Genomic DNA, 23907 nt, shown 5'->3' on the forward strand with positions numbered 1-23907 from the left:
AACCACTGTTAACTTAGTTATCCAAACAGACTATAACCTCTTTGAGGGCAAAGCCATTGGATTGAACTACTTCTACCTCCTTAGTATCTAGTGCAGTGGTTCTCAAACTTTAGCAGAATCATGGGATGGGGCCGTGGGTGGTTAACACAGATTTTGCTGGGCCCCAACCTTCAAGTTTCTGATTCACTAGGTCTGGGGTGGGACCTGATAACTGTATTCCTTACAAGTTCCCAGGTGTTGTGACCGCACTTTAAGAATCTGGGGGGAAAGTAAAAGATCCTAGAGGGAATCAGTAGAAAGAGTAAGAGAGTATATGAAGACACACTGAGTTCCTGATGCTCTTCTAGACCGTATACAAAACAAGCTGGGATAAAAGAGGCTGGAACTATAGAAATCCCAGAGGCAGACTGGAAAAGTAGAGATAAAAACAGTTAATGACAAAACTTTAGCCTAAGGAGGTTTCCCCTCCATTAAAGCCCCTGTCCCAAGATACTCTTCCATTTATAAATAAAAAGCAAAACAGTAATTTTTTCAAAATTAACAATTTTAGAACAATTAAACAAAAACCACAGAGAATGCTCTTAAAAGAGTAGTTATACATCCTTACCTTCCCTCAATTATCTATACCTGAAATAAACCTAACCGCCAAGACTGCACTCCTCTAAATAGACATCATCAATTGCCTGGTGACAGCTACAAGAAGGGAAGGCAAAATGCCTCGGAGGAACTGAAAAGCATCCAGAAAATTCGCTTTGCCAACTTTAACCTTTCTTAGTAATAGAAATGTCAAACTCTTTATTGGTTTATTTTTTTCTTTCTCTCTCTCTCCTCTTTTTCTTGCCTGCGTTTTTAAACTGAACATACAGCATATTTACTAAAGGTATAAAATCAAGGCAAGTTATTAAGGCTGGCTCCTACAGTGGAAGGAGTGCTGAACTGGGAATCAGGACATCTAGTCCTAGCCCAGGCACACACTAATTGTATGGCTTTGTGCTCAGTTTATGCTATAAATGTACAGAGTTGGACAGATGGTCTTTGTGGTCTATTTAAGCTCTGATATTTTGACTTTCAAATCTAAAGAAATAAGAAGCATTATCACACTGTCAGGCACACAAGGGGACAGTCCCCAGATAAGGAGAGTTCAAACGAAACATTCTTGTGGGATTCCTTCACCTTCCACCTTTGTCAATTACGCAACTGGACAAAGGGAAAGCAAACATGGATCAAGTATCAAAAGAACAGCTCCAGATGAGTGCTCAGAGGAAGTGGAATTGATGCTCCCTTTACCTTCTGAGTGCCACGCTGCGAGGTGGGTGCCAGCTCAGCCAGAGCACCATGTTCTGGTGAACAACAGGACCATCAGTAAGAGTGAAAGAAATCAAACACTTTCTGCAGGTCCAATCTTGGTTTCCCTATAAATAAAACATGACTACAGTCGTTTTAAGTTCTTCCTAGTACTGTACCTTTTCAAATTCCGAAACAATCAGGTGAATTTTTTTAACCTGCTATGCATTTACTACTTGTACTTTCATCAATTACACCAAGGAGTTGGTCAAATCTGGCCCACAGTCTGTTTTCCTGCAGTCCATGAGCCAAGAATAGTTTCTACATTTTAAGTGGTTACAATAATCAAAGTAAGAATACTTTTTGACAAGTGAAAATTATGCAAAATTCAAATTTCGGTGCCTATAAATAAAGTTTTATTGGGATGCAGTCATGCTCATTTGTTTATGTAATGTCTGTGGCTACTTTCTTGCTATGACATAGTTGAGCAGCTGCAAAAATCTCAAATATTTACTATCTGACCTTTTACAGAAAAAGTTTACGACCCCTAAGTTACACCACAGCCTATATACCCATGTCATTTTAATAACAAACACTTCCAAGGGTTATTTAGATCATAAAAGACATGGGTAAAGTATGAATAGGAAAACACTGAAAGAGGAAAAGTGTTCGTACAGAACTTGAATTTTTCAACAGATGAGGATAATACTGGCAAGGCCTCCTTGTTTGTGTGTATCTGACATGCAGCTTTCAAACCCAGAAGGAATGACAATCTCTCAATTTTACTGTCTTTCTGCAGCTCTCTATGCTAAAGGAGAAGAGAAAACGACAGAGTAAAACATTATCACTGGAAAATACAGCTAGGAACCAGAATGGCACTACGAAGTTAGGAAGTTTCCTAATGATGTCAAAATCTCACCTTTTAGTAAGGTGTCTGTGCTTTCTGAACCAAAAATAACTGAGACAAATGGTATGACAAGTGTAAGCATGCCACAGGGAGGCAAGGGGACATAGTTTTTGAATTGGGGATGCACTAGAGAGATCTGAGACACATTAACTGTGATACTCACAGGTCAGAGACTTCCAAAGAGCTGAGAGCCAAACAGGTTAACAGACATTCACTCTTACTGATGGAGCCTTTTGATAAATAGAGTTTAAAAGACAAGAAGTACTTGTAAGATTAGAGGTTTTAACAAATGGGTTATTGGGACTGTGAATCTGGGGATCAAGGTTTTTGGTTCAGGCTACCTGCATGGAGCATTCTCATCCTACAAACATTAAATAAATTTAGAATCTTGACATGGGGTATTTCTCAAAAAGCATCTAGTCCCGAATCAGCTTCCTAAAATCACATGGACTATTAAAAATTCGAGGATTATGCCAAATAAATGTGCTAATGAAAATTAGGTCACATATTCATTTTTAAGATTTGCACATGTATTTTAAAGACACTTTTACACTGATGTTTACTAGTACAATTGAGACAAAAGGGGCATCAAAGTTAACACCAGTTGCATTGTGAGGGTCTGTTTAGGAAAGGTTTATGCCCTATACAGAGTTTGAGCACTTACCTCTGTTTCCCCTCTGCTAGTCATTATTCAGTTGCCTTCCCTCAGGTCAGAAAAGTTCTCCTTTCAATCAGGACTGGCTCAGCAGTATACCTCCTCTTTGGTGCCTTCCTCTGACAGAGGTGATGTACAGATCTGCACAAACAGATATCCACAACCCTCCTACCTCTTCTCACAGGCCATTTCAGAATGGTGATGTGCTTCCCAAACTCCTAACACCAGCCCACTCCTACTATAACACTCATAAGCTCTGCCAGTGTGGGACATGGCCCATTTTTTGGTCAAATGTGAAAGAGAAAGACAGATGAATGGCAAGAAGCAACAGACCACTGATGTGCTAATTAAGGCTAAGTTACTACATTATGCCAAGGGACTACGAACCTTCAAAGTGATGTTTCTTCACGGGACCGCCTCGAAAATTCGTTAAAATACTGTAGCAGTTTCAGAATTGTCCATTTAAAATATAATGCAGTTGGTGCAAAGTGAAAGGTTTCCTTTCAACCCTCAAAGTCCTATTTTCCTCATTTTTCCTTAGTACTCTTACAGCTTGCACCTTCGAGTAAACTGTAAAAGCCAGAAGAGGCCTATTACTGTACTGATTCACATATTTCCCCACATTAACTAGTCCCTAACGTGGATATGAAACAAGGAGAAAGATCCACATGAGCCTGTACATTAAAGAGCAGAAAACAGTGAGCATTTCCTCTGCAAACCCACCCTGCCTGGACTGAGAGTGGAGGAAGGCTTCCTCCAGGGAGGGAGATGTGTCAAGAGCAGGTAAAGAAATAGGGCAGGTGCCTTCTTGTGAATCAGACACTTAGGCCTCAAGCGAAAAGATTAAGAGAGAAAAATCTAAATATGTAAACATACTACTTTTCACCTTTGGGCATACTCATTGAAAATAGTATTTCAGTCTGAACAGGGAAGAACTTGGAAGGAAAGAATTAACTGTCATTGGAAGCTGTGTAACTGAAATTTATTTGGTAAATGAGAAACTCTCAGAAAATAATGAAAATGAGGAGCCACCAGATTTTTTGCTCAATTTTCCTTTTCCTCAAATTCAGAATGGAAATGGGAGGGGGGAGGGAGACATGGAATTATGAAGTGAACGTGACACACATTAGTTTACAAGCTTATAGCTAATAAATCACGTTGTTCCTAGCTGCTCAAGGGGTGTGATCTTAGGGAGAAAACACCCCTCAGAAGAACAGAGGGGAAAAAAAATCCATGTTAAAGGAGAAAATAAACATGTAAATCATAGCAAAAACCACATTAGTTAGGTATGTGTAGGGGAAAACAATTGCCTTTTTCTAAGAATAGATTTCCCCACAGCTTTAAAATAGGTTTCCTCTGATACATACAAATCATACTTGTCTTCTTTCCTAATAAGTATTATCTTTTTATATAAAAAATAATTTTCAAGACAGGAAAGACAGAAACCAGAGGATTTCATTCACATCTGTACAGAAATATTTACTTTTGTTAGACAAAAAACTCAAGATCACAGTACACAGTGCTTATTTATTTAAATACTTGAAAAGGTCAATGATGGAAAAAATAGGTTCATAATGAGAGTTTTATTCATTAGATTTATTTTACCATTTAAAAAAGTGCTGCTTCTAGGTTATCCTAGCCAGATATAGAACACTTCATGACACATGCAGCTACTGTAATATACTATAATAGACACAGCCATTATAGAATGATTTACACTTTGGGAGGAAACTCAATAGTAGTAATGGTGACTATTTATTTAAACTAAAAACACTGATAATATATAAACTGTTTTTCTCATTTGATTGAAAGGGCTATAAAATTCAACATACTGACAAAGGAAACAGAATAATCACACAGGTGACGCCTGTGCTAATCGCCTTGAGCTTACTCCTTCCTTAAAGGAGAGCATCACACTCAGCTATACAATTTTCTAGACTGAACGATGGCTTCAAGGCTGGCCTACCATGAAGGATGGGACTGAAAGAAAGTCATGTTTTTAAAAACGGAGAGAAAAAGGCAAATTGTGCCTCGTGTACTTAAAGTACCCAAAGAGCATTCTGAGTAAATGTGAAATAAATAAGTGAGCAATGAGTAAATAAAGTCTCTGAGCTGACTTCAACCTAGGAGAGTGAGCCAACTGAGCACTAATAATACCATGTAGAAACGTCTAGAAACATCATTTCTTGAACTCAGTCTGGGAGACCATATCTTGCCTGAATATGTACATTATTTACAAAATATTCCCTTTCGGCCTCTGAAAGTTAGTCATTTTAGTTTGGCTGTAAAGCTGTCTCCTTCCATATGCTAGCCAATACTGCAGTTATAACTATCATTAAAATACTCTTACGCATGAATTACAAATATTAACAAAGTAACTCTGCATGTATAAATATCTCAATATTTCTAGCGGAATTTAAAGCATTCAGAATGTACATAAAATATTTGTTTTTGGTAGGGCCAGTATTTTTTTTTTTTTTAAATCATCGCTGTTTCAATAATGCTTTGTACATAGCAAAGCCCAAAACTGCAAAAACAGTAGCACCAAAACTTGCTCGAAGCCAAAATGTGGAGCTCTTGAGGTCAGCTTGTGTCACGTGCCTGTAGTCAAAAAATATAATTAATGTTTAAAACATGATTAGTATGAAAAAAACAGTTATATGAACAATCTACTTTTAGGGAAGTATTAGCACACTTGTCAGGCTAATTGCATACAGTAATGGTCACCAAAAACATTTATCAATGAAGCCACATGTACACTGCTTAGATAATCATTATCTTAAGACATACTGTAGACATTAATAAAGAAATATCTATAATTAGTTACTATTTGGGAGTAAACAACATCCAAAATGTTATAAATTTTCTTCACATGGGAAACGGAGAACTTAGACAAATCAACCTGCCACTTTTTAAAACCAGTAGGGTCCTTCAAAATGAGAGGTAAGACTGAGACCTCACAATTTTAAGAGTCAATTTCATGGAACTTAATGTGCAATCTCCTGTCCCCAGGAACCAAAAGCTATCTTGTAAGCAGTTAAGTGACAAGTGACAATACTTTTCTAAGAGCAATGCTTAAAATCAACTTTGGAAACACTGAGTCCCATAAAAATTTACCAAAAAAATCCCAAAGGGGTGGGGGAAGATTTACAAGTTTGCATTAATTTGGTTACTGCTGATTAAAGAAAGAAGAAGAAAAAAACAAACAGACGAACCAAACCCTGGTATCAGACAGGCAGTGACATTGGTACCAACTAAAGGACATGATGTAACATGATGGACTGAAAGGTAAATGACATAAAAGAAGCCATATTATGCATGACAAGAACAGGGACAGCCTGTATCACAAACTGAGTTTGTGAGCATGCTCAGTTAATAACACTGCTAAGCACCCCCAAGGGTCTCAAGTATGACAGCTTACCATGAAGAGGATACAGCTTTAAAGCAAAGGTTGGAACATTTTATTCAGCGTCACTGAAGTTTTAGTTAAGTGAACACAATTGAGGTGATGCAGAAAACTTACAGAATTAAGAGCTTAGAGAGACTGTCTAGTTTAGGTTATTTCACAACTAAATTAAACAAACAGAGTTGAAGCAAGAGTCAGACATCATTAAAAGACCAAGACACTGACATATGCAAAAGAGTTAAGAGCCAAAAATCTATAAATTATACAAAACTACTGTCTCAGTAATAGTCAAAGAGAGAACAATCAGATTAGTTATCACAAAATGCAATCTGTACATCCCTAAGAAACAAGTTTACAATACAAGCAAAGTGCTCCATGCTTATCACTATGGTAAAACAACACAAAGCACTCCAACTTATCTTACCCAGTTTCAATTAAAAAAAAAAAGTCACTCCTTAAATAATTATTATTTTACAAAGCAAAGTGATAACACAGGTTCATGCCACCTTGCAAGTTAGTTCTTCCAACAGGTAATGTTTCATTTTTTTAAAAAACAGTTAGGGAAGAAAATACTTAGGTGTTTAGTTTTTCCACTTGGAAAAACTCCAACAAAGGCAACCCACTGGTTGTGGGAAATGTTACCTGGCTTCAAGAAAAAGTGGACCATGAGATGACTCCATGAAGATGGAATCTTCTACAGAGCTGATGGCATGCACCTGGTGAATAATACTGCCTTCGTCGTCTGCTAACAGCACGGCACCCCACTCAGCTACCCGGGCTCTTAACCTTTTATACACATGCACACAGTTTGCAGTTCACAGCACAGCTCACAAAAGAAGGGGACTGAAAGTAATATCTCTCAATTAAACATCCCACACATAAACTGAGTTGCCACCCTACACGATGCATCTCATGCTTTCTATATTTAAAATAAAGTTATTCTATAGAAAATTGCCAAACTTAAAAAAATCTATCTATATATATTCTTTTAAAACACTCACATACCAGGCAGGAAACCTAAGGCTGTTATATACGTTCTCTATGTATCCCCCAGAGGCTGGTCTTGGTATATCTGAAACACTAAGAGAAGCCCTTGAAACCAATACTATAAGCAGTACCTGACAATATGCTGTGACTGTAAGTATTTACTCAAAATGAGGCTTACAACTATTAGTCATGAAGTTTAGAAATGCTTCTAGTTTCTGACTACTAAAAACTACAAACATACATCTGTAAAAAAAAAAAAAAATTGAGTAAAGCATCCCAAACTCAGAGGCTGTCATGGCCCTATGATGAGAGTTTCAAAGTTTACAACTCCAAGTCAGCAGAGATGTACAGAACTTAAAGTGAGAACACAGGCTAAAAGTGCATTAGAGTTTTGCTTCAGATTTGGTCTCTGTGATTTTCATGCATCTTCACTAATGGAGAATATTTTTACACTTATTTTTTAATTTAGGGGAAAAGGGGGTTAGGATTAATATTAGCTATAATGACATTAAAATCAGTCAAAATGATTTCTCATCAATATTCATCACATATGGAAACTGTTAACACAGCTTAGCTCCCTTTGTTGAATTTTGAGAAAGTTATTACCATTCATGAAATAATATATTCTAACTGACGTTATTGCTTAGTTTTCTTTTGCATTTCAAGACAGTAATTATTACTTTCCCTAAGCTATAGTATAGTCTTCAATAGGCAAAACAGTGGTTCATATATATAGATGGAAAACAATACAGATACATGTTCAATATACAGCTAGTTTAAAACTCAAGGCAACCATAGACTCATAAAATATATTTCAATGACTCTATCGATGTTATAGTAGTTGTTTAACATACTTTTAGACATGGAAAACTACTTTTAGACAGAAAGCTACTTAGAGAATTATTTTATGTCTTTACCATATGCATTTAAAAGCTACATCATCAGGCTCTATTTACAAAAGAGAATGCATTTATAACAGATGGCACATTTGCAGTGCCTGCCTAACTGACAACACCTGAATGGAGAACAGTGCAATCTTAATTGTAAGTATTAAGAACTGAGCCATGTTTGTCATTTCGGATCTCAAGCAGAAGCAGAGTAACAGTTTCATAAGGCTGCTTCCTAGTTCATGCCTATAAACTCAAGCAAAAGGAATGCTTCCACAATTCAAGTTTAATTCTTGCCAAATGATTCACATAAAACACCTCAGAATAAATTTTAATATCTTACTGCATATTTTTTCTTAAGTTTTTTTTGACTATTAAAAAAGTAATACAGGGAGTTCCCTGGTGGCACAGAGGTTAAAATCCCGCTTGCCAATGCAGGGGACACAGGTTCGAGCCCTGGTCTGGAAAGATCCCACATGCTGCGGAGCAACTAAGCCCACAAGCCACAACTACTGAGCCTGAGTGCCACAACTACTGAAGCCCGTGTGCCTAGAGCCCGTGCTCTGCAACAAAGAGAATCCACTGCAATGAGAAGCCTGTGCACCGCAAGGAAGAGTAGCCCCCGCTTGCCGCAACCAGAGATAGCCTGCGTGCAGCAATGAAGACCCAACGCAGCCAAAAATAAATAAATACATAAATTTATATTAAAAAAGTTATACAGGCACACTATATGAGGAAAATAAAAGAAGGAAGGAACAAAATCACCTAGAATCACCTGAGGCAACTAATTAAAATTTGGGGTATTTCCTTTTAAACTTTTTCTATGTATTTCTAACATAGCTACAAATACAATGTGTATAATTTATATACTTTTATATCTTTTAAAAATATTATACAGGCACTTTTACATAAATTATAGAGACATCATTTTAAATAGCTGCTTTATATTCCTACTGGTGGCTATCACCATTTACAGGTGACTGTAACTAAAGTGATGAATACCTTTCTACATTAAGATTTTTCGCTATATTTAAAATAGTTTCCTTAAGATAGACTACCCCAAAATGAATATTACAGGGTCAAAAATGTGTGTGTGTGTGTATGTATAAAAAGGTTCTTTTTTTCCAATCTACTGATATATCAGAATCACACATTTCCCTACTCTACGCAGAATAAAATAATTTAGGTTCAGCAGTATCTCTTTTTAGAACATAAGAAAGAACGACTAAATGCTAAAATATAACCTTAAAAAATCGTGTGAAGCTTGTCACAGCTTTCGAGTTCTTAGGTAGAAAATTCCTGTGGACTGGATGCTGGCTTCCTGTCTTAGAAGTGCTGAGGGCCCAGATGTCGATTAGATGACAAGTGACAGGGAAGCCCAACAAGCGCTTTTTGACACAAGTGTGGGAGCAAACCAACAGGTTTGGACCTGGGTATTACTAAGGCTGCTACTTAACAAGGCAGAGAGAAGATAATGTTTCAAAATTCAGGCAATAAAGAGGCACATTAAAAACTGTTTGTGTGAAGGTCACATAGGCATATAACAACGGACAAAAATTCCTATGTACCTTTGCACAGAATGCCTTAAAGAAGGCATACAAAATGCTTTGATTAACTCTACAATTTATGGTAAATATAAGAACATGAACTAAAATCTTTATTGGTTCAGTGTATTTAACCAATAATAAAGGGAATGTTATCCTCTCCCTGCTTTTTGTTTCTACCACCTGGTGAAGTATTTTTTCATATTTACCTCCAATAATAATGCCATTACTGCTAATAATAATTTTAACAATGACAATTCTCCTAATTGAACTAGTAGGCATGAAACATTTTAATAAGCTATTTCTCGAAATAGGTTAAGAAATAAAACCATAGTGTCCAACAAAGATGAACTATAACACAAATCATACGAAAGCTGTTAACTGAGCATGCCTAAACAGTAACATACTTAGGAAAAGGACATAGGTGTGCATCAATGTCAAGAAATGCTTCACCAAGCATTAGAAGAATAAAAATTCATGGATGATTGTAGATACATGGGAAACACATAATGTCTTCTACATGTTAACTACAGATACTTAAAGGTCAGAATAGGCAAACTCCATCCTGTTTTGTCCTTTAATATACTAAACCAAACGGCAAAAATTTTTTAATTTACAAGCAGCAGCAGCTTACTTGAAGAGAATCTATAACACAAGCTCTCATATACTTTTAAACGTATGACTATGTCTATGTATCCAAATTCAAAGAAAAGCCTTGTAAGGACCTTTCATATGAACACAGAAGTTTCATATGAAATTAAAACAGAGGATGCACTTCCTTAAAATACAATATTTTACTGTAACATAATATCCTGAGAACTCTTACATTCCCTACAGAATCTCTATAGCATTAAGATTTCTAGGAAACTATCCTCTTCATAAAGCAATCCTGTGAAAAGACAGTTCATTTTAGCGTGACAACAGTGAAGTCCTTTCTTCAAAAACAGGGCTCATATATTAAGTAACATGATTTCAAACAATGTGAAGGAGGAACTTAGGTGATTTTTAAAGTAATACGGGCAAATGAAGTGAGTAATTAAAGAACAGATTAAAATAAATGTCACATATATCCAATTTTTAAAAATACATTAATAAACAGGATAAAAAATACAATGGGTATGATGACTTGTCCATCATACCTTTGCGTCTCGGTAAATACTCAGTGTGAACTACGCATTTTGTTGCTAAAGTAAGATGCTGTTACCAAACTTAAGAAGTAACATGAACAAATAACCTATACGGCTAATCCAAGTACTAAAATGTGGTGAAAGAAATACTAAAACCAAGATATGCATCAGAGAAAACCACACCAAAATAATAAATCGTAAAATAAACAATCTGATTAAATTATAGGTTAGGAAAAATGGGAGGATTATACACTGAAACACAGCTGGGAAACGGCTCAAGAGGAGTTAAAAAATGACTAAGTGGCACAGGCAAACAAATGAAAATGAACACCTAAAGGAAGGGACAAATGAAAGTGCACACACACTACAGTACAGTGACATCCTCATGCAAAGCAGGAGTGTTCTAAAGTCAGAATAATACATACTTAATAAACTAAAATCCTGGGTAGTTCAAACCAACAATCAAGCCCACTCCTACATAATCATTTTAACACCTTCAGATTTAAGAGGTATTTATAATTAAAATATAATCAAAAGGTATTTTTCTCCAATAACATGATTTTCACTATTTGAAATGAAAGCATTGCCAGAGACTAAAATCACCTGGCCACAGGTTAATAATCTTCCAAATGTATTTAAATTCAAATAATTCCAGCTATTCATAAATTATTCCAAAGAAAAACATAAACCTATCCAGATCTAAAGGCTGAGAGCATAATTACCAAAGAACAAAGTCACACGTCAGCTATGTAGTTAAACACTTCTCTCACATGTTGAATATACATTCAATTAAACTGGAAAGAAAAAAATTTTTATTACTACTTTCTACTTAAAATACATAGTGTCAGTAAATAAGCTAAAAAAATAAAGACAATCTTTTCTGGTCAAAAACAGATGGGGAAAAATGGACAATTTCAGAAATGTTGGAACTGTTGAAATTGCGTGAGTATAAATTAATTAATTTGGCATAGATCCTCTCATGATCAGGTTACAGCACTTCCTTTGCTAGCATAAGGCACTAAGGTCACTGAAAATATAACCAAAAGTTAAAAAAAAAATTTAACACAATATTTAGAAAGGTATTTAAACACAGGTCTGTATCTTCTTCATCTTGATATTTTGCCCCCGCTCACAGCAGGATCCTATGTAAAGCAGGTACTTAAGTATTTGGATGAATAAATCAAAGTGGTAGGAGGATGACATAAGGGGAGAGCGTGGCACCAAACATGTATTATCTCTGGAAGTAGTTTCTACTTTGGTGATCAAAATTTTTACAAGCATGCTAAAACAATGTACTAATTTGAGACCAACATGTATGTACCAATATTTGTCTATTAATTTCTTTGCAGACATTTAACAAAACTTTTCGGTTAAATAAAAAAATTTTAACTGCTCATTTATACTTCTAAATCAAACACAGCAGATTTCTAAAATGAGAAGACTTAAGACTTACTGTTGAGTGAGAACCGTCCCTATTGAATTACAGTGAAAAATTCTTATATGACTTTTACTCAATTAGTGAATCCTTTTTCTGTTTATGTAACATTAAGATACACCTAGCACAGCAAACCAGTGGTGACCAACCACCAAAAGGTTGCCAAAACCCAAGACACGGTAGGGAAAGTGGTTCCATTCTGACCCCACCAACCCCATTACTTTTTCAAGTTATTAAAGATAAAGGAGTAAAACTGTATGTGGAGGTGTTTGTAAGAGACATTTTCCTTCCTCAGGTGCACCTTTTTCTGGCCTGCATTTTCACAACTTTAGGCTATGTCTTAAGACTGAAGTTGCAAACTGGTGGCCTGTAAACATGCTTTCTTTGTTCTGATTAGTACTTCAGATTTTTAAAATTTAATTGCCTTTACTTAAATATCAGGAAATTTTACCTAAAAAATCCTGACTTCTAGTGTCTCAGAGAATCAGAAGTCCTGGCAATACCACGCTTGCACAATAACCAACAGCCAGAGCTGAGTGGTGGCTGCCTCTTGCAGACAGGACCTGTCGTAGCTCCCACCTCTCTTATTTCTCCTCCTTGGCCACCTTCATTCATTAACATTATCCATCCAGACCCTGTAGGTACTTAAGTTTTTGGCCTCCATCCTCACCTACCTCATCTATAATCCTTTTGTGAATTAGAAGAAACTTCAATATAGAGCTCCTAAATTTCCACTGGACTTCTATAAAATAATTTATTGAAATACTACCAGGGAAGAGGAAGGAGTTCTCTGAAAAGTATGCTGGTTTTCCTCCTCATCTTTTTCATTCTTTCCTTCTTGATTACCAGACATCAGTGATGTATGCTGACATTACCATTAAATTATTTCTAGCTTATAATTAGATATGACAAAATGTACTGATTTCTCTTCGAGGATCACTGTACAGAGTAATTTATGATGAGCAATCTCATCCATTAATGCACACCCAACCTATTTCATTGGGAAGCTGACTAAACCAACCTAAAACTAATATTGGCACTAAAGATGCAGACAACGAATCAATCTGCAATTATGGACGATCAAGAGCTTCTAGAATAAAACTGATGGTTTGCGATCAGCAATTACTAGGAGCCAAGGTGAGTTCACCAAGAATAAGACACCAAATAGATGTCACTTTCTATTTAGATAAAATTAATACATTGGTGGATCAGAGGAATGTGGTAGAAATTATATTGATTTCAAAAGAGCCCTCCAGGAAATCTCTTATAAGACAGTAAGATACAACATGGGCTGGATAATAAAATATTTTTAATTGACAGAATAATCTTTCCCCAAGAATTCTGAATCTGTGTCACTGGGAAGAGTTCTCTAGTGGAGCACTAAAGGGCTTGCTTGCTTGAGCAATCTCGCTCTCTAATCTCTGGGTATTCAACATTATTTTTTAATCAGTAACTTGAAAGATAAAGAAGACACAGCTACCAAATTTGCAAATAACACAATGCCGAGAAATATATATAATGGGACAAATGACAGAAATAATGTTTGAAATGACTGAGCTAGAACAATGGATCAAAAAGCAGAATATGACACTCAATAGAGATATATATGTATCCGCATTTAGATACAAAGAGCCAACTAAAACTGTCAAATACACAGAGAGGAGGGCACACTGCCTTAATAGCATTTTGTATGAAAAAATCTGACTTCAACCCCAAGATTAATATGCATCAACAGTGGGCTGGGGCTGCTAAAAAGTTAATTCATGCAGTAGACAGGTGCTGTCCTAACTGTGGAATATGACCGCCCACCGTTATGGACTAGTCAGACCACACCGGGAGCACTGTTCTCCATTCTCAGTGGCACTTTTTAAGAGGTACTCTGAACAACTAAGGGGCTTTCAGATGAGGAAAACCAGGAATGATGAAGTCACTAAACCATTTAAGAAAAGGCTGAAAGAAATGGGGATGTTCTACCTGGAGAAGAGAAATTTAGGGGAGACATGATGGCCGTCTTCAAATGTCTGAAGGCTATGTTGAAGAGGGAGTAGAATAGTCGTATGTTGTTCTAAAGGGCAGAACTAAAGCTAAAGGAGAGAAAGTTATAGGGAAATAATTTTAGTCCAAAAAAAAAAAAAAGGCAAAAGCAAAAACCTTCTCCAATGAGGAAAGCCATCAGCAGATAAACAGTATCTCTAAACTCTATCAGGAAGGCTCACAGGAAGGCAATCTAATGGGAGGTCAGGCCAGATGAATTCTAGAATCTCTTCCAACTCTACCATTTCCAACACCGGAGCTCCTGAATGTTGTCTGGTTTGAACTAGCCTTGCACTTTCTCAGACAGTTGTCATGAGCAAATCTGTCTGTGTTACTCTTTATAAGATGCCATTCAAAAGACAGAGGCAGAACTTCACCACCAAGTGAGCGCGGTGATCCCTTCAAAGCAATCACCTATGATGGCTGCATTCTTATTCCAGAGCTACTAGTGCTCAAAGCATCACTGAAACTCTTTTAGAATGCCTTCAGAGTCAGTTTCTGACTCACATAAGATACAGCCTCACTGTTTAATAGCCATGTCTACACTGCTGGTGGACACAAACTATCCTACTCATTTGGTACAGTTGGAGCCTAGCCCTCAGTAAGAGTCCAACAGGAACCCAAATAAGATCCATTTCTAACCAAAATCTGTTTAGCTTGATCATCTGTCTTAATCAAGCCCTGGTCCCAATGACATCTGAATGACTTCAAAAACTTAATTCATTCATAGACACATAAAAATTTGACATTAGATACAAATTAATATTACACAGGCTCTTAAATGTTCACAAAATGTAAAATCGATTTGAACAAAGAAAGGTAGCATGACCAGAATAAGAACATAACCTTCCAAGTTTATTGCTCTGAGGGAATGTATACAACCTATTTTTTTGTTGTTGTTTCTCTTTCTTTTTTAAAAGCATATTACTTTCTAGGCATACTTTATGTTTCGGGTTCAACTGTAAAGACCTCAAAAACTAGTACTATAGATCTTTTTCTTTTCCATATTCCTTTGAATCCTTAAAGTTGGTTATGATCTTCATTTCAAAAAAACATTCCAGGTACTTAAAAGTAAAAGTACATTATAACTATAAATAATTTCAATAGGGAAGTTGTTCAAACCCAAGATAAAGCTCATATAAGTATGGTTTTAATAAGCTGTACTATTTGAATGCAAGCTGAGTACAGTATAACATGTGGAATCAATGTGTCTTTTCCTTACTAAAGCCCTAATCTATTTCTACAACTCTCAGCCAAAAGATTTTTAATCTCCCTACATATATTATCCCCTAATATAAAAAATACTTTAACTTCCTTAATAAAAAAAAGCTAAAATCTTACTTTATAGTCCCCTAAATATATCTATTAATTTTTAAACATTAAGGATGATTCCAGAACTAAACATTGTCACCATAGTGAGAATTTTAGTGGAAGTTAGTTGGGCATCAGTCAGCTTGTTGTCTTTGTAGTACTTGTATAATAAATAGTTAACCACTTTTTTCTTTTGTATTTTAACAGAATGCCTGGTACCCAGTAAAGAAAGTTAAGAACCTGTTAAGAACTGCAGTGAAGATTTTGTTCTTTACAGATTGCAGCAAGTCTGAGTTGAGGAAGTTCTGACAGATGCAAAATGTACACCTGTTGCAGGTGCACATACAGCGTAACCGGGCATGGCTGCGAAAACACACAGAAGGACAGGAGTTGAGTTCTTACTTACAAATATGGCACAAGTCAGAGTGTGCCAACTTAAAAAAAAAAGATTTAGGCATAAGCAACACTAAGGAAAAGGACAGTGTGGGGCATGCTAAAGTTGTGCAGAATTCCACATTTACCAAAAATATAATGAACAGCAATAGCTCCCTCCTCCCTCCCTATAGAAAATCTAAGGAAAATTAGCTAACACTTTTGCTTTTTTGGAGGGAGGATAGAATTATTAGTACAAGGGTTTTAGTGGAATAAATATGCACAGCAATAGATGGCACCCTCATCTAAATTAATAAAAGAAAAACTGGGTAAGCCACAGCACCCACCAAAAGGTCAGAGTTTGCTAGCATTTAAATAACCATCCCCTCCTCCTCCCTCAGTATATACACATGCCTGAAAACCAGGAAGGAGAAGAGTGACAAATACACAAAAGAGTCAAAAGACGAGTATGTTCAACCCTGAGGAGATATGAACAACATCGTCTTTAATTCATCAAGCACCATGGCTCCCAAAGGAAATCAAAGTGCTTCATAAATTTCTACTTGAACCCAAAATATAGGGTTAATTTCGTCTGCTAGCAAAACACACCAGCTAAGTATGATAATATGAAACTCTGGGTAAGGGTGTAAAAAATCAACAATGGATCCAATTGATATTAGATATGAAATTTAGGGAGGCTTTCTGACTCCTTTCTGGTTGAGTGAGTTGCACTAGTTGGTACAGGCACGTGGGGCAGCCCATTTCACCTCCAATCTAACAACCAAAGTAGGGGGTCTCCAATGACTGCTCAGTGGTCAGAGCCACTCAGACATACAAGGCCATCACACCACCCCTGGAGAGGTACTGGCGCAGAACCCACTCAGAAGAGCGCCACCTGAAGAATCAATTACATCACTTCCTGTAACACCTGAACATTTTTTAGAGGCTTCTCAGTCAATGGACTGGCCCAATCTGACTTGGCTTAGCTTGTGAGATCTGATGAGACCACAGCACACGGTGGCATGGTTGTGGAGATTAGCAGCATCCCAATAATGCCTAATTCCCAACATGAAGAAAAACAAGAATTAATTTTTTAAAAGACTCTTACAGGCTCAAGACATTCCATTTTAAAATCTGACTTGTGATGATGAACATATCACTGCTACTAAGTCACTGCCAGCTGTCATACTGGAATCCATCTGTTATTTTATAAGTTGAATCTGACTCTTCAACATATACAGGCTCCACCCACCAAAAAGGAGGGATGCAAAGTATGCTTAGCAACAGGGAGATGCTTCATGAGAAGTAGTTTCGGATTAACCATAAAAACAAGTGTCCATGTATGTACATTTATCATATACACACACACACACTCACACATATTGCAGTAAAAGTTTAAAGATGCAGATCTAAAAACACAGTTGCAGTCATTTACAAGATTAAGACAGTGCGTTTACATATTAAAAAGAAAGACACCATAGTATACAGTTAGGCAGTAAGCCTGACCAAGCAGTGCGTTTCTGGATAATTACTAAATGTGAATTATGGAGAAAAAGATTTGGTCATCTATAAGAGAATGTCAACAAAATGCCATAGAAGCCATAAAGAAAAAGTAACTTACAAAGCAGTTTTTAGAAAGACCCAGATTTTTCTCAAATTCTCTATTCTATCAGTGTTGCCCATGTCTCGGGAGAGTCTGTCTCTGTAATGATCCTCTCTGTAGATAACATACACGAAAGTTTTAAAGCAAAGGTAAACATAAAAAGTAAGGTTTTGCTTATCTAACAGTAATAGGAAGGAATGACTTCTCTTCCAATACAAATAGAATTTCAAGGGTTTGCTGCATTTTTTTTAAAGTACTAGTTAATGGAACAGCAATAAAGTTAACTGATTTGAAAAATCCGTACAAATTAACAACCTTTTGAAAAACCTTAGCTTGTAGCAATTTTTGAGTATTACTCTATGCTATACTGTACTTTTCATAAGAAGAAAAATAATTTAGAGAATAACATAATAATAAATAGAATAAACTGTAAAGTCCTGAGAAACGCACTGCCTGAAAAACTATCTTATCACAAAACAGAATTTATACAAACACCGTACTTGAGGAGAATGCCATTAAGAACCATGCAATTTTAAGGCAGTTAGTAAACTACAAACATGACCACAGTTATGTGCTTGTGCATATGCATGTAGAGATATACAATAAATGTACATAAAGTTTGTGGCTCATAACACTTAACATAAAACATTTATATAGAAGGAATCCCAATTACAACTACTTTTTATAGCACTAAAAAAAGCCATTATATCCTGAACTCAAACATACCCATAATTTAAACATAAATTCATAAAAGATTTTAGAATCCTTCACATACTCAAGGTCAATTAATCAGCAGAAAAATATAAAAGTTAACTTTTTGTTCACATGGAAATGCCTTATTAGCATGATGTCAATTCCATTTTACTGCAGTAAGACTATCTTTTTAATGATGGGTGAGAGGCTGAGTGTTATTGCACTATCCTATTAAGATAGTTACAGCCTGCTCAAATATAGTCAAATAGTATCAGAAGCACCATTGATATAATTTTCTTCTGGTACCCAAACCAAACCTGCATTTACTCAAACTTGTCCCTTCTCATTACAAAGTCTCTTTCTGTTGCTGAACAACTTCTATGTGACAGAGATTCCACCCTCATGGCTAATAAAGGCATGCAATGTTACCACAAACCATGCAAAACGAAAATCATGGCAGAGCAGGTACTTACGGGTACATGGCCATTGTTGTCAATTTAACAAAGATGTCTTTACTGGGTGCATCAGCAGTATTGCAAGTGAAGGCTTGTGGTGGAGGCATTTTGTGTTTCCTGCAGAAATCAGTAGGTGAAATGCTATATTCTTGTTTGACTTCATGCAGGTCTGACTTTGCAGCTACGATTAAGCAAGGTATTCTGCTGTCCATAAAGTGTTGCTACAGAATAAAAAGTGAAATCAAAATCTGATGACAAGTTCAAAAATTACTAAACTTAATTAAATGGGCACTAAAAATTTCCTCTAGATAGGCAAAGCATCAACAGTTTCAGGGAGAAAGTAAACTAAGAGGCAAAGACTGGCAGTTGTCTAGGTCAGTAGCATAATAAGACCAGGGCCACTTTTCTAATGCTGGTAACAATATAACAATTCTTCAAATTCACTACAATTTGAAAAAAAAATTTTTTTTTCAAAAAGAAACAATACTTTGAAATAAAAAGAAATCTACCTAAATTCTCCCTCCTAGAGCACACTATTTTCATTTTTTGATATTACCTCTAGTCCTTAAGTACATGTATATATATATGTTTACATAGTTGTAGTCATGCTGGACATAACCATTTAAAAATATAATACTGAATTTTCCATGTTTTCAGAATTCAAAACCATTATTTTTAATGGCTACATAAATTTCATAGGATCATTTTGTCTCAATTTGGTAAACTATCCTCCTCTTGTTAGACATTTGGATTATTTCCAGGTTTTTGCTATTAAAAACAATGCTAGAGTAAATTCCTTCGTACATACAGTTTTTTTACTCTTATTGAATCTTGTTGATAATCTCAAAGTAACTGATAACTTTTCAAGCCTCTGGTTTATCCCCTTGCTCTATTATTATTCTTGGTATAACGGGCAACATATAATCCATGTGCATTCCTAAGACCTTCCATTAATGCAGAGGTTCTTAACCAGGAACGCACATCAGAGTCACATGTGGAAAAAAGTACTTTTAAAAATACAGATGTCTGCGACTCTACCACCTCAGAATGAAACCAGAACCTTTAGGGATAGGACACAAATGTATGTATTTTTGAAAAGCTCCACAAATAATTTTCTTGCAATTCCCTGGTTAGAAAACACCACATTACAATTCCATTAAACTCCTTATAAAGTTAAACTTGGTTTTAGACCAAAAGAGCAACAAACCTTAAAAATCCTGGCACAGTATTCAAAGGATTTAGGGTTACTGACATCATATACCAGGCACACAACATCACAAAGGATCTCAGCCTCAGTTAGAAATTCCGATTCTGAGATATCATGCAACTTGTAAAAAGAAAAAGACAGAAACGTAAGTATCATAACACTGATGTAAAATTAAAGTCATGATGTTTTATTATTTGCTTAACTTGACTTCCTAATTTAAAAATGCTAGTTAAGCATAAATTTTCAGACTATTTTTGGAAGTAAGACATATAGATAAACAAGTAGTTTCTGATTTTTGAAGATGAAAAATGGTGATTAAGGTCCTACAGAAACTAACATTTAGTGAGTGACTAAAGTGTGCTAGGCAGGCCCTTTACATGCATTCTCTATATACTATAGATAAGAAAACAGGCTAAAGAGATTAGGTCAACTGCCAAAGATAGCACAACTAACTAGTCATCAGACCAAAAATTGAACTCAGATATGATTCCCAAGTCTTTTTTCTTTTTACCACACCACCTTTCCTCCCCAATCAAAAACACAAAGCAAAAAAAAAAAAAAAAAAAAAACCCCAAAAAAAAAGGAGGAGGTTGTTTTCAGCCTCCTTTTGAATCTGGAAACCTCATCCCTGCTCTGCCTTCTGAGGGAGGAAATGGTTTGGGTTCGAGGAGCGGGAACGGGGGCGCCTGCAGCCGGAAAGAGGAGCCTGCAGGTCAGCTGTGGGCTGCAAAAAAAACCCACAAAGCAAAGGACGGTACATTAAGGTTATTTTGTTCTACTTCACTGCCTTCTCTTTTTCAATGTTTATTATAAAATCTCTAAAGAAACATCCCATCTGTGATATGATAATGATCCAACAAGCGTAAAATTCAGTACTGAGCTATATAAGATAGTGCTTCTTTGTTGAGGAGAAGAAAAGGGAAGTGTAAAGTCAGATGTGACTCAATATATTCCAAATAAAACACTAATAGAGCATGGATATTCAGAGACATGAAAGACATCAATTTGCAATGAATGGTTGTAACAATAAAACCGGAAAGTTAACAATCAGCAAGATTTACTGAGTACCCAATATACAGAATTATACTTAGGAGAAGAATGAGAGATAAACAGGTTTAACAAGAAACTGACAAAGAACTTTTATCATAAAGAGCAAAATATGCATAAAATTCAACGTGATTATCTGTCTAGCAGAATAAACTACTTCCAAAAAGAAAAAAAAAAAGGGAACGAACTTTCTTTAGTATCTATTATTTGTCAGGAGCTTCTCATATTAGTTAACTTAATAAGAAACTCAGGCTCAGAGAGAATAAGCAATTTGCCTGAGGTCACACAGCTGATTAGTGGTGGACCAGCATTCAAACCAAAATCAGACTGGATCCAAAAAGAACATAAAACCTGAGGGAGGGAGATGCAAGAGGGAAGACATATGGGAACATATGTATATGTATAGCTGATTCACTTTGTTATAAAGCAGAAACTAACACACCATTGTAAAGCAATTATACCCCAATAAAGATGTTTAAAAAAAAAAAAGAACATAAAACCTCTTTTTACTATTTCATATTATCTTTTCAGTCATACCATTCTTTCAATCATTTTTTAGGCTACCACACTTGTTAAATACACTCTTCCCTGCTAAATAGATACAACCTGATTCAATTACAGATTAAACTACCCCACACCTGCACAAAGGTCTTCAAACTAATTTCTAGTCAACAATAGAGGACATAATTTTTAAAATAAAAGTGGAAGAAAGAGCAAAGAGGATTTAATTTTTTTTTTTTTTTTACTTTCTTATGGTGGTATAACATACAATTAAGCACACAGATAGATGAATTTTTACTTATATCTACACCCATGTAATCACCACATGGATCAAGGGAATTAAAATTAATTCTAATGAATAAACCAAGTAAAAAAATAAATCACACAAAAACCATTAAATTAAATCTAATTATGTTTTCAAAGTGTCATTTAAAATGTACCCAATAATTAATAATCTTTATATGCCAGAAAATTTCTTACCAACAAGTATTTCTCTTGTCCATATACATAAACAGTGTTAATTGCATAGTATGATTTATGGTCATCACGAATTTTCTTCTGCCTCTGAAAACAACCGAAAACATCTCAGTATTTATAGTAAGAAATTACAGGAACTAGTTATCATCAACACATGTGCTCTGCATGTATGGTGTGTTACCAAAAAAAGGACATTCTTCCCTACACTATGTATTATTTATCAATACAAAGGGGATATTGATTTTGTTTCTTAGTTCTTGAGGTCTAAAATAAAAGATGCATTTGTTCTGCATACAGGGAAAGCAGTAGCTGAAAAGGAAGTAAACAATATCACTGAAAGTGTATTCCAGAGCCACCTGCTGGCAATTGTCCTTACACTATAATTTGGCCTGCTATTTAATCTACAAATATGTCAATCTCCTTACTCAAGTCAGTAGTCAGAATTAGGTATCAGTATTCGGTTCAAAATATTCACTGTACATTTACTTCATGCCAAGCACTGTGTCTGATGCTTTCATATGTGTATGTATTTAACCCCCATCTAAAAACTGTTTAAAAAAAAAAAGACAAATGATAGCTAACATCAATGAAGCAAAGATAAGCTAGTTCAGTGAGATTATTGTTACACTTTAGTTGTACCTTACTATTATACATAGGTCACTCAGTTCTACTAATCATCTAAAAGGGTAAATGGTTATGAAAAAATTATGTAAACTCAGTGACTATAAAAATCTGTTGAGTATAGTTCTATTTCTTGAGAACTCTCACCATTAAGTTTCTTCCAAGAAGAGCCTGAAGAACTCCACTTTTCCCACAGTTTTTCATCCCAATTACATTACATCTGAACACATTTCTTTGAGTCTGTTTTTTCTGAAGGTCTATCTTTTTATCTCTTGTTACTAAAAAGAAAAAAAAAGCTAATTATGTACTGCTTAGATTTACTGAGCCTTCATTTCACATTCTGCAAAATAGCGTATTGCTATTTATCATTTTTACAAAGTGTTCGATCAATAAACATACTGTACAGTAGTCAAGCGGTATGTGAAATAAAGTACAAAATATAATAAGAAGGGCCCCACTTAGTGAAAATGATGCATTTCTGAAAGTCGGCTGTAAACTTCTAGTAACCAAATGATATTCATCATAAAATAAGTAGTACGTTTACATAACAAAATGATATCTGAAAAATGAATGAAAATTACAATGAATACAGCCAATACTATATCCCATCTTTTTTTCTGTTATAAATTATTGTCATAACAAATTATAAACTAAAAGATGCTATCTCAAAACTGCACTCTCTTGGGTCTATAAATGGAAAGAGGATATGCACGCTAGGGCTAACTGGCCTTTCTAAGGTAAATCTGTAAAAGAGGCAGCCCTGAAAACAATGTTGTATCAGCAGAACAATGAGGCATGTCTTCTTTTTTTTTTTTTTTGCGGTACGCGGGCCTCTCACTGTTGTGGCCTCTCCCGTTGCGGAGCACAGGCTCCGGACGCGCAGGCTCAGCGGCCATGGCTCACAGGCCCAGCCACTCCGCGGCATGTGGGATCTTCCCGGACTGGGGCACGAACCCGTGTCCCCTGCATCGGCAGGCGGACTCTCAACCACTGCGCCACCAGGGAAGCCCGAGGCATCTCTTCTTGAGGTAAAGAGACCTCCTTTAACTATACCCAAAGATTCAACTACAAGAAAGCTCACCAAGAGGCACTATTTATAGCAAAAAAACCTGAAAGTGATAAAAAACAGATAATAATTATGGGGTAGTTAAGTTATAGAATATCCATATGATGATACTTTATCTAATATTAAAGATATAATATTATAAATATTATAGATATATTAGTATACTTATTGATTATAGAAATATGGCCACAATATTTTGTTGAGTGAAAGAACCTCATGCTGGCTAATTAGTTCCTTAGTCTTTGGTGCTGCATTAAATACTGTCTAACTGGTTAAGTACTTTGAAGG

At 35.8% G+C, this 23907-nt stretch overlaps 1 protein-coding gene across 6 annotated transcripts in view; it reads right to left on the reverse strand.

Annotated features, from left to right (window-relative positions):
- Positions 1 to 4353: 4353 nt before the first annotated feature.
- Positions 4354 to 23907, reverse strand: part of RHOT1 (ras homolog family member T1) — a 55505-nt gene continuing 35951 nt past the window's right edge. For 2 of the 6 annotated variants that reach the window (XM_024734901.1, XM_024734884.1), the window contains exons 15-21: positions 22701 to 22831; positions 21936 to 22019; positions 19908 to 20027; positions 18719 to 18921; positions 17571 to 17666; positions 15818 to 15940; positions 4354 to 5447 (exon numbers count right to left, since the gene is read on the reverse strand). In XM_024734901.1, the coding sequence (XP_024590669.1) occupies positions 5330 to 5447; positions 15818 to 15940; positions 17571 to 17666; positions 18719 to 18921; positions 19908 to 20027; positions 21936 to 22019; positions 22701 to 22831 (875 nt within the window). In that variant the 3' untranslated portion in view covers positions 4354 to 5329. The other 4 variants (XM_024734891.1, XM_024734911.1, XM_024734920.1 and 1 more) reach the window with 4 other exon arrangements.

This window comes from Neophocaena asiaeorientalis, unplaced genomic scaffold (assembly GCF_003031525.2).
Source record: "Neophocaena asiaeorientalis asiaeorientalis breed wild unplaced genomic scaffold, Neophocaena_asiaeorientalis_V1.1 scaffold129, whole genome shotgun sequence".
Classification (NCBI taxonomy): Eukaryota; Metazoa; Chordata; class Mammalia; order Artiodactyla; family Phocoenidae; genus Neophocaena; species Neophocaena asiaeorientalis.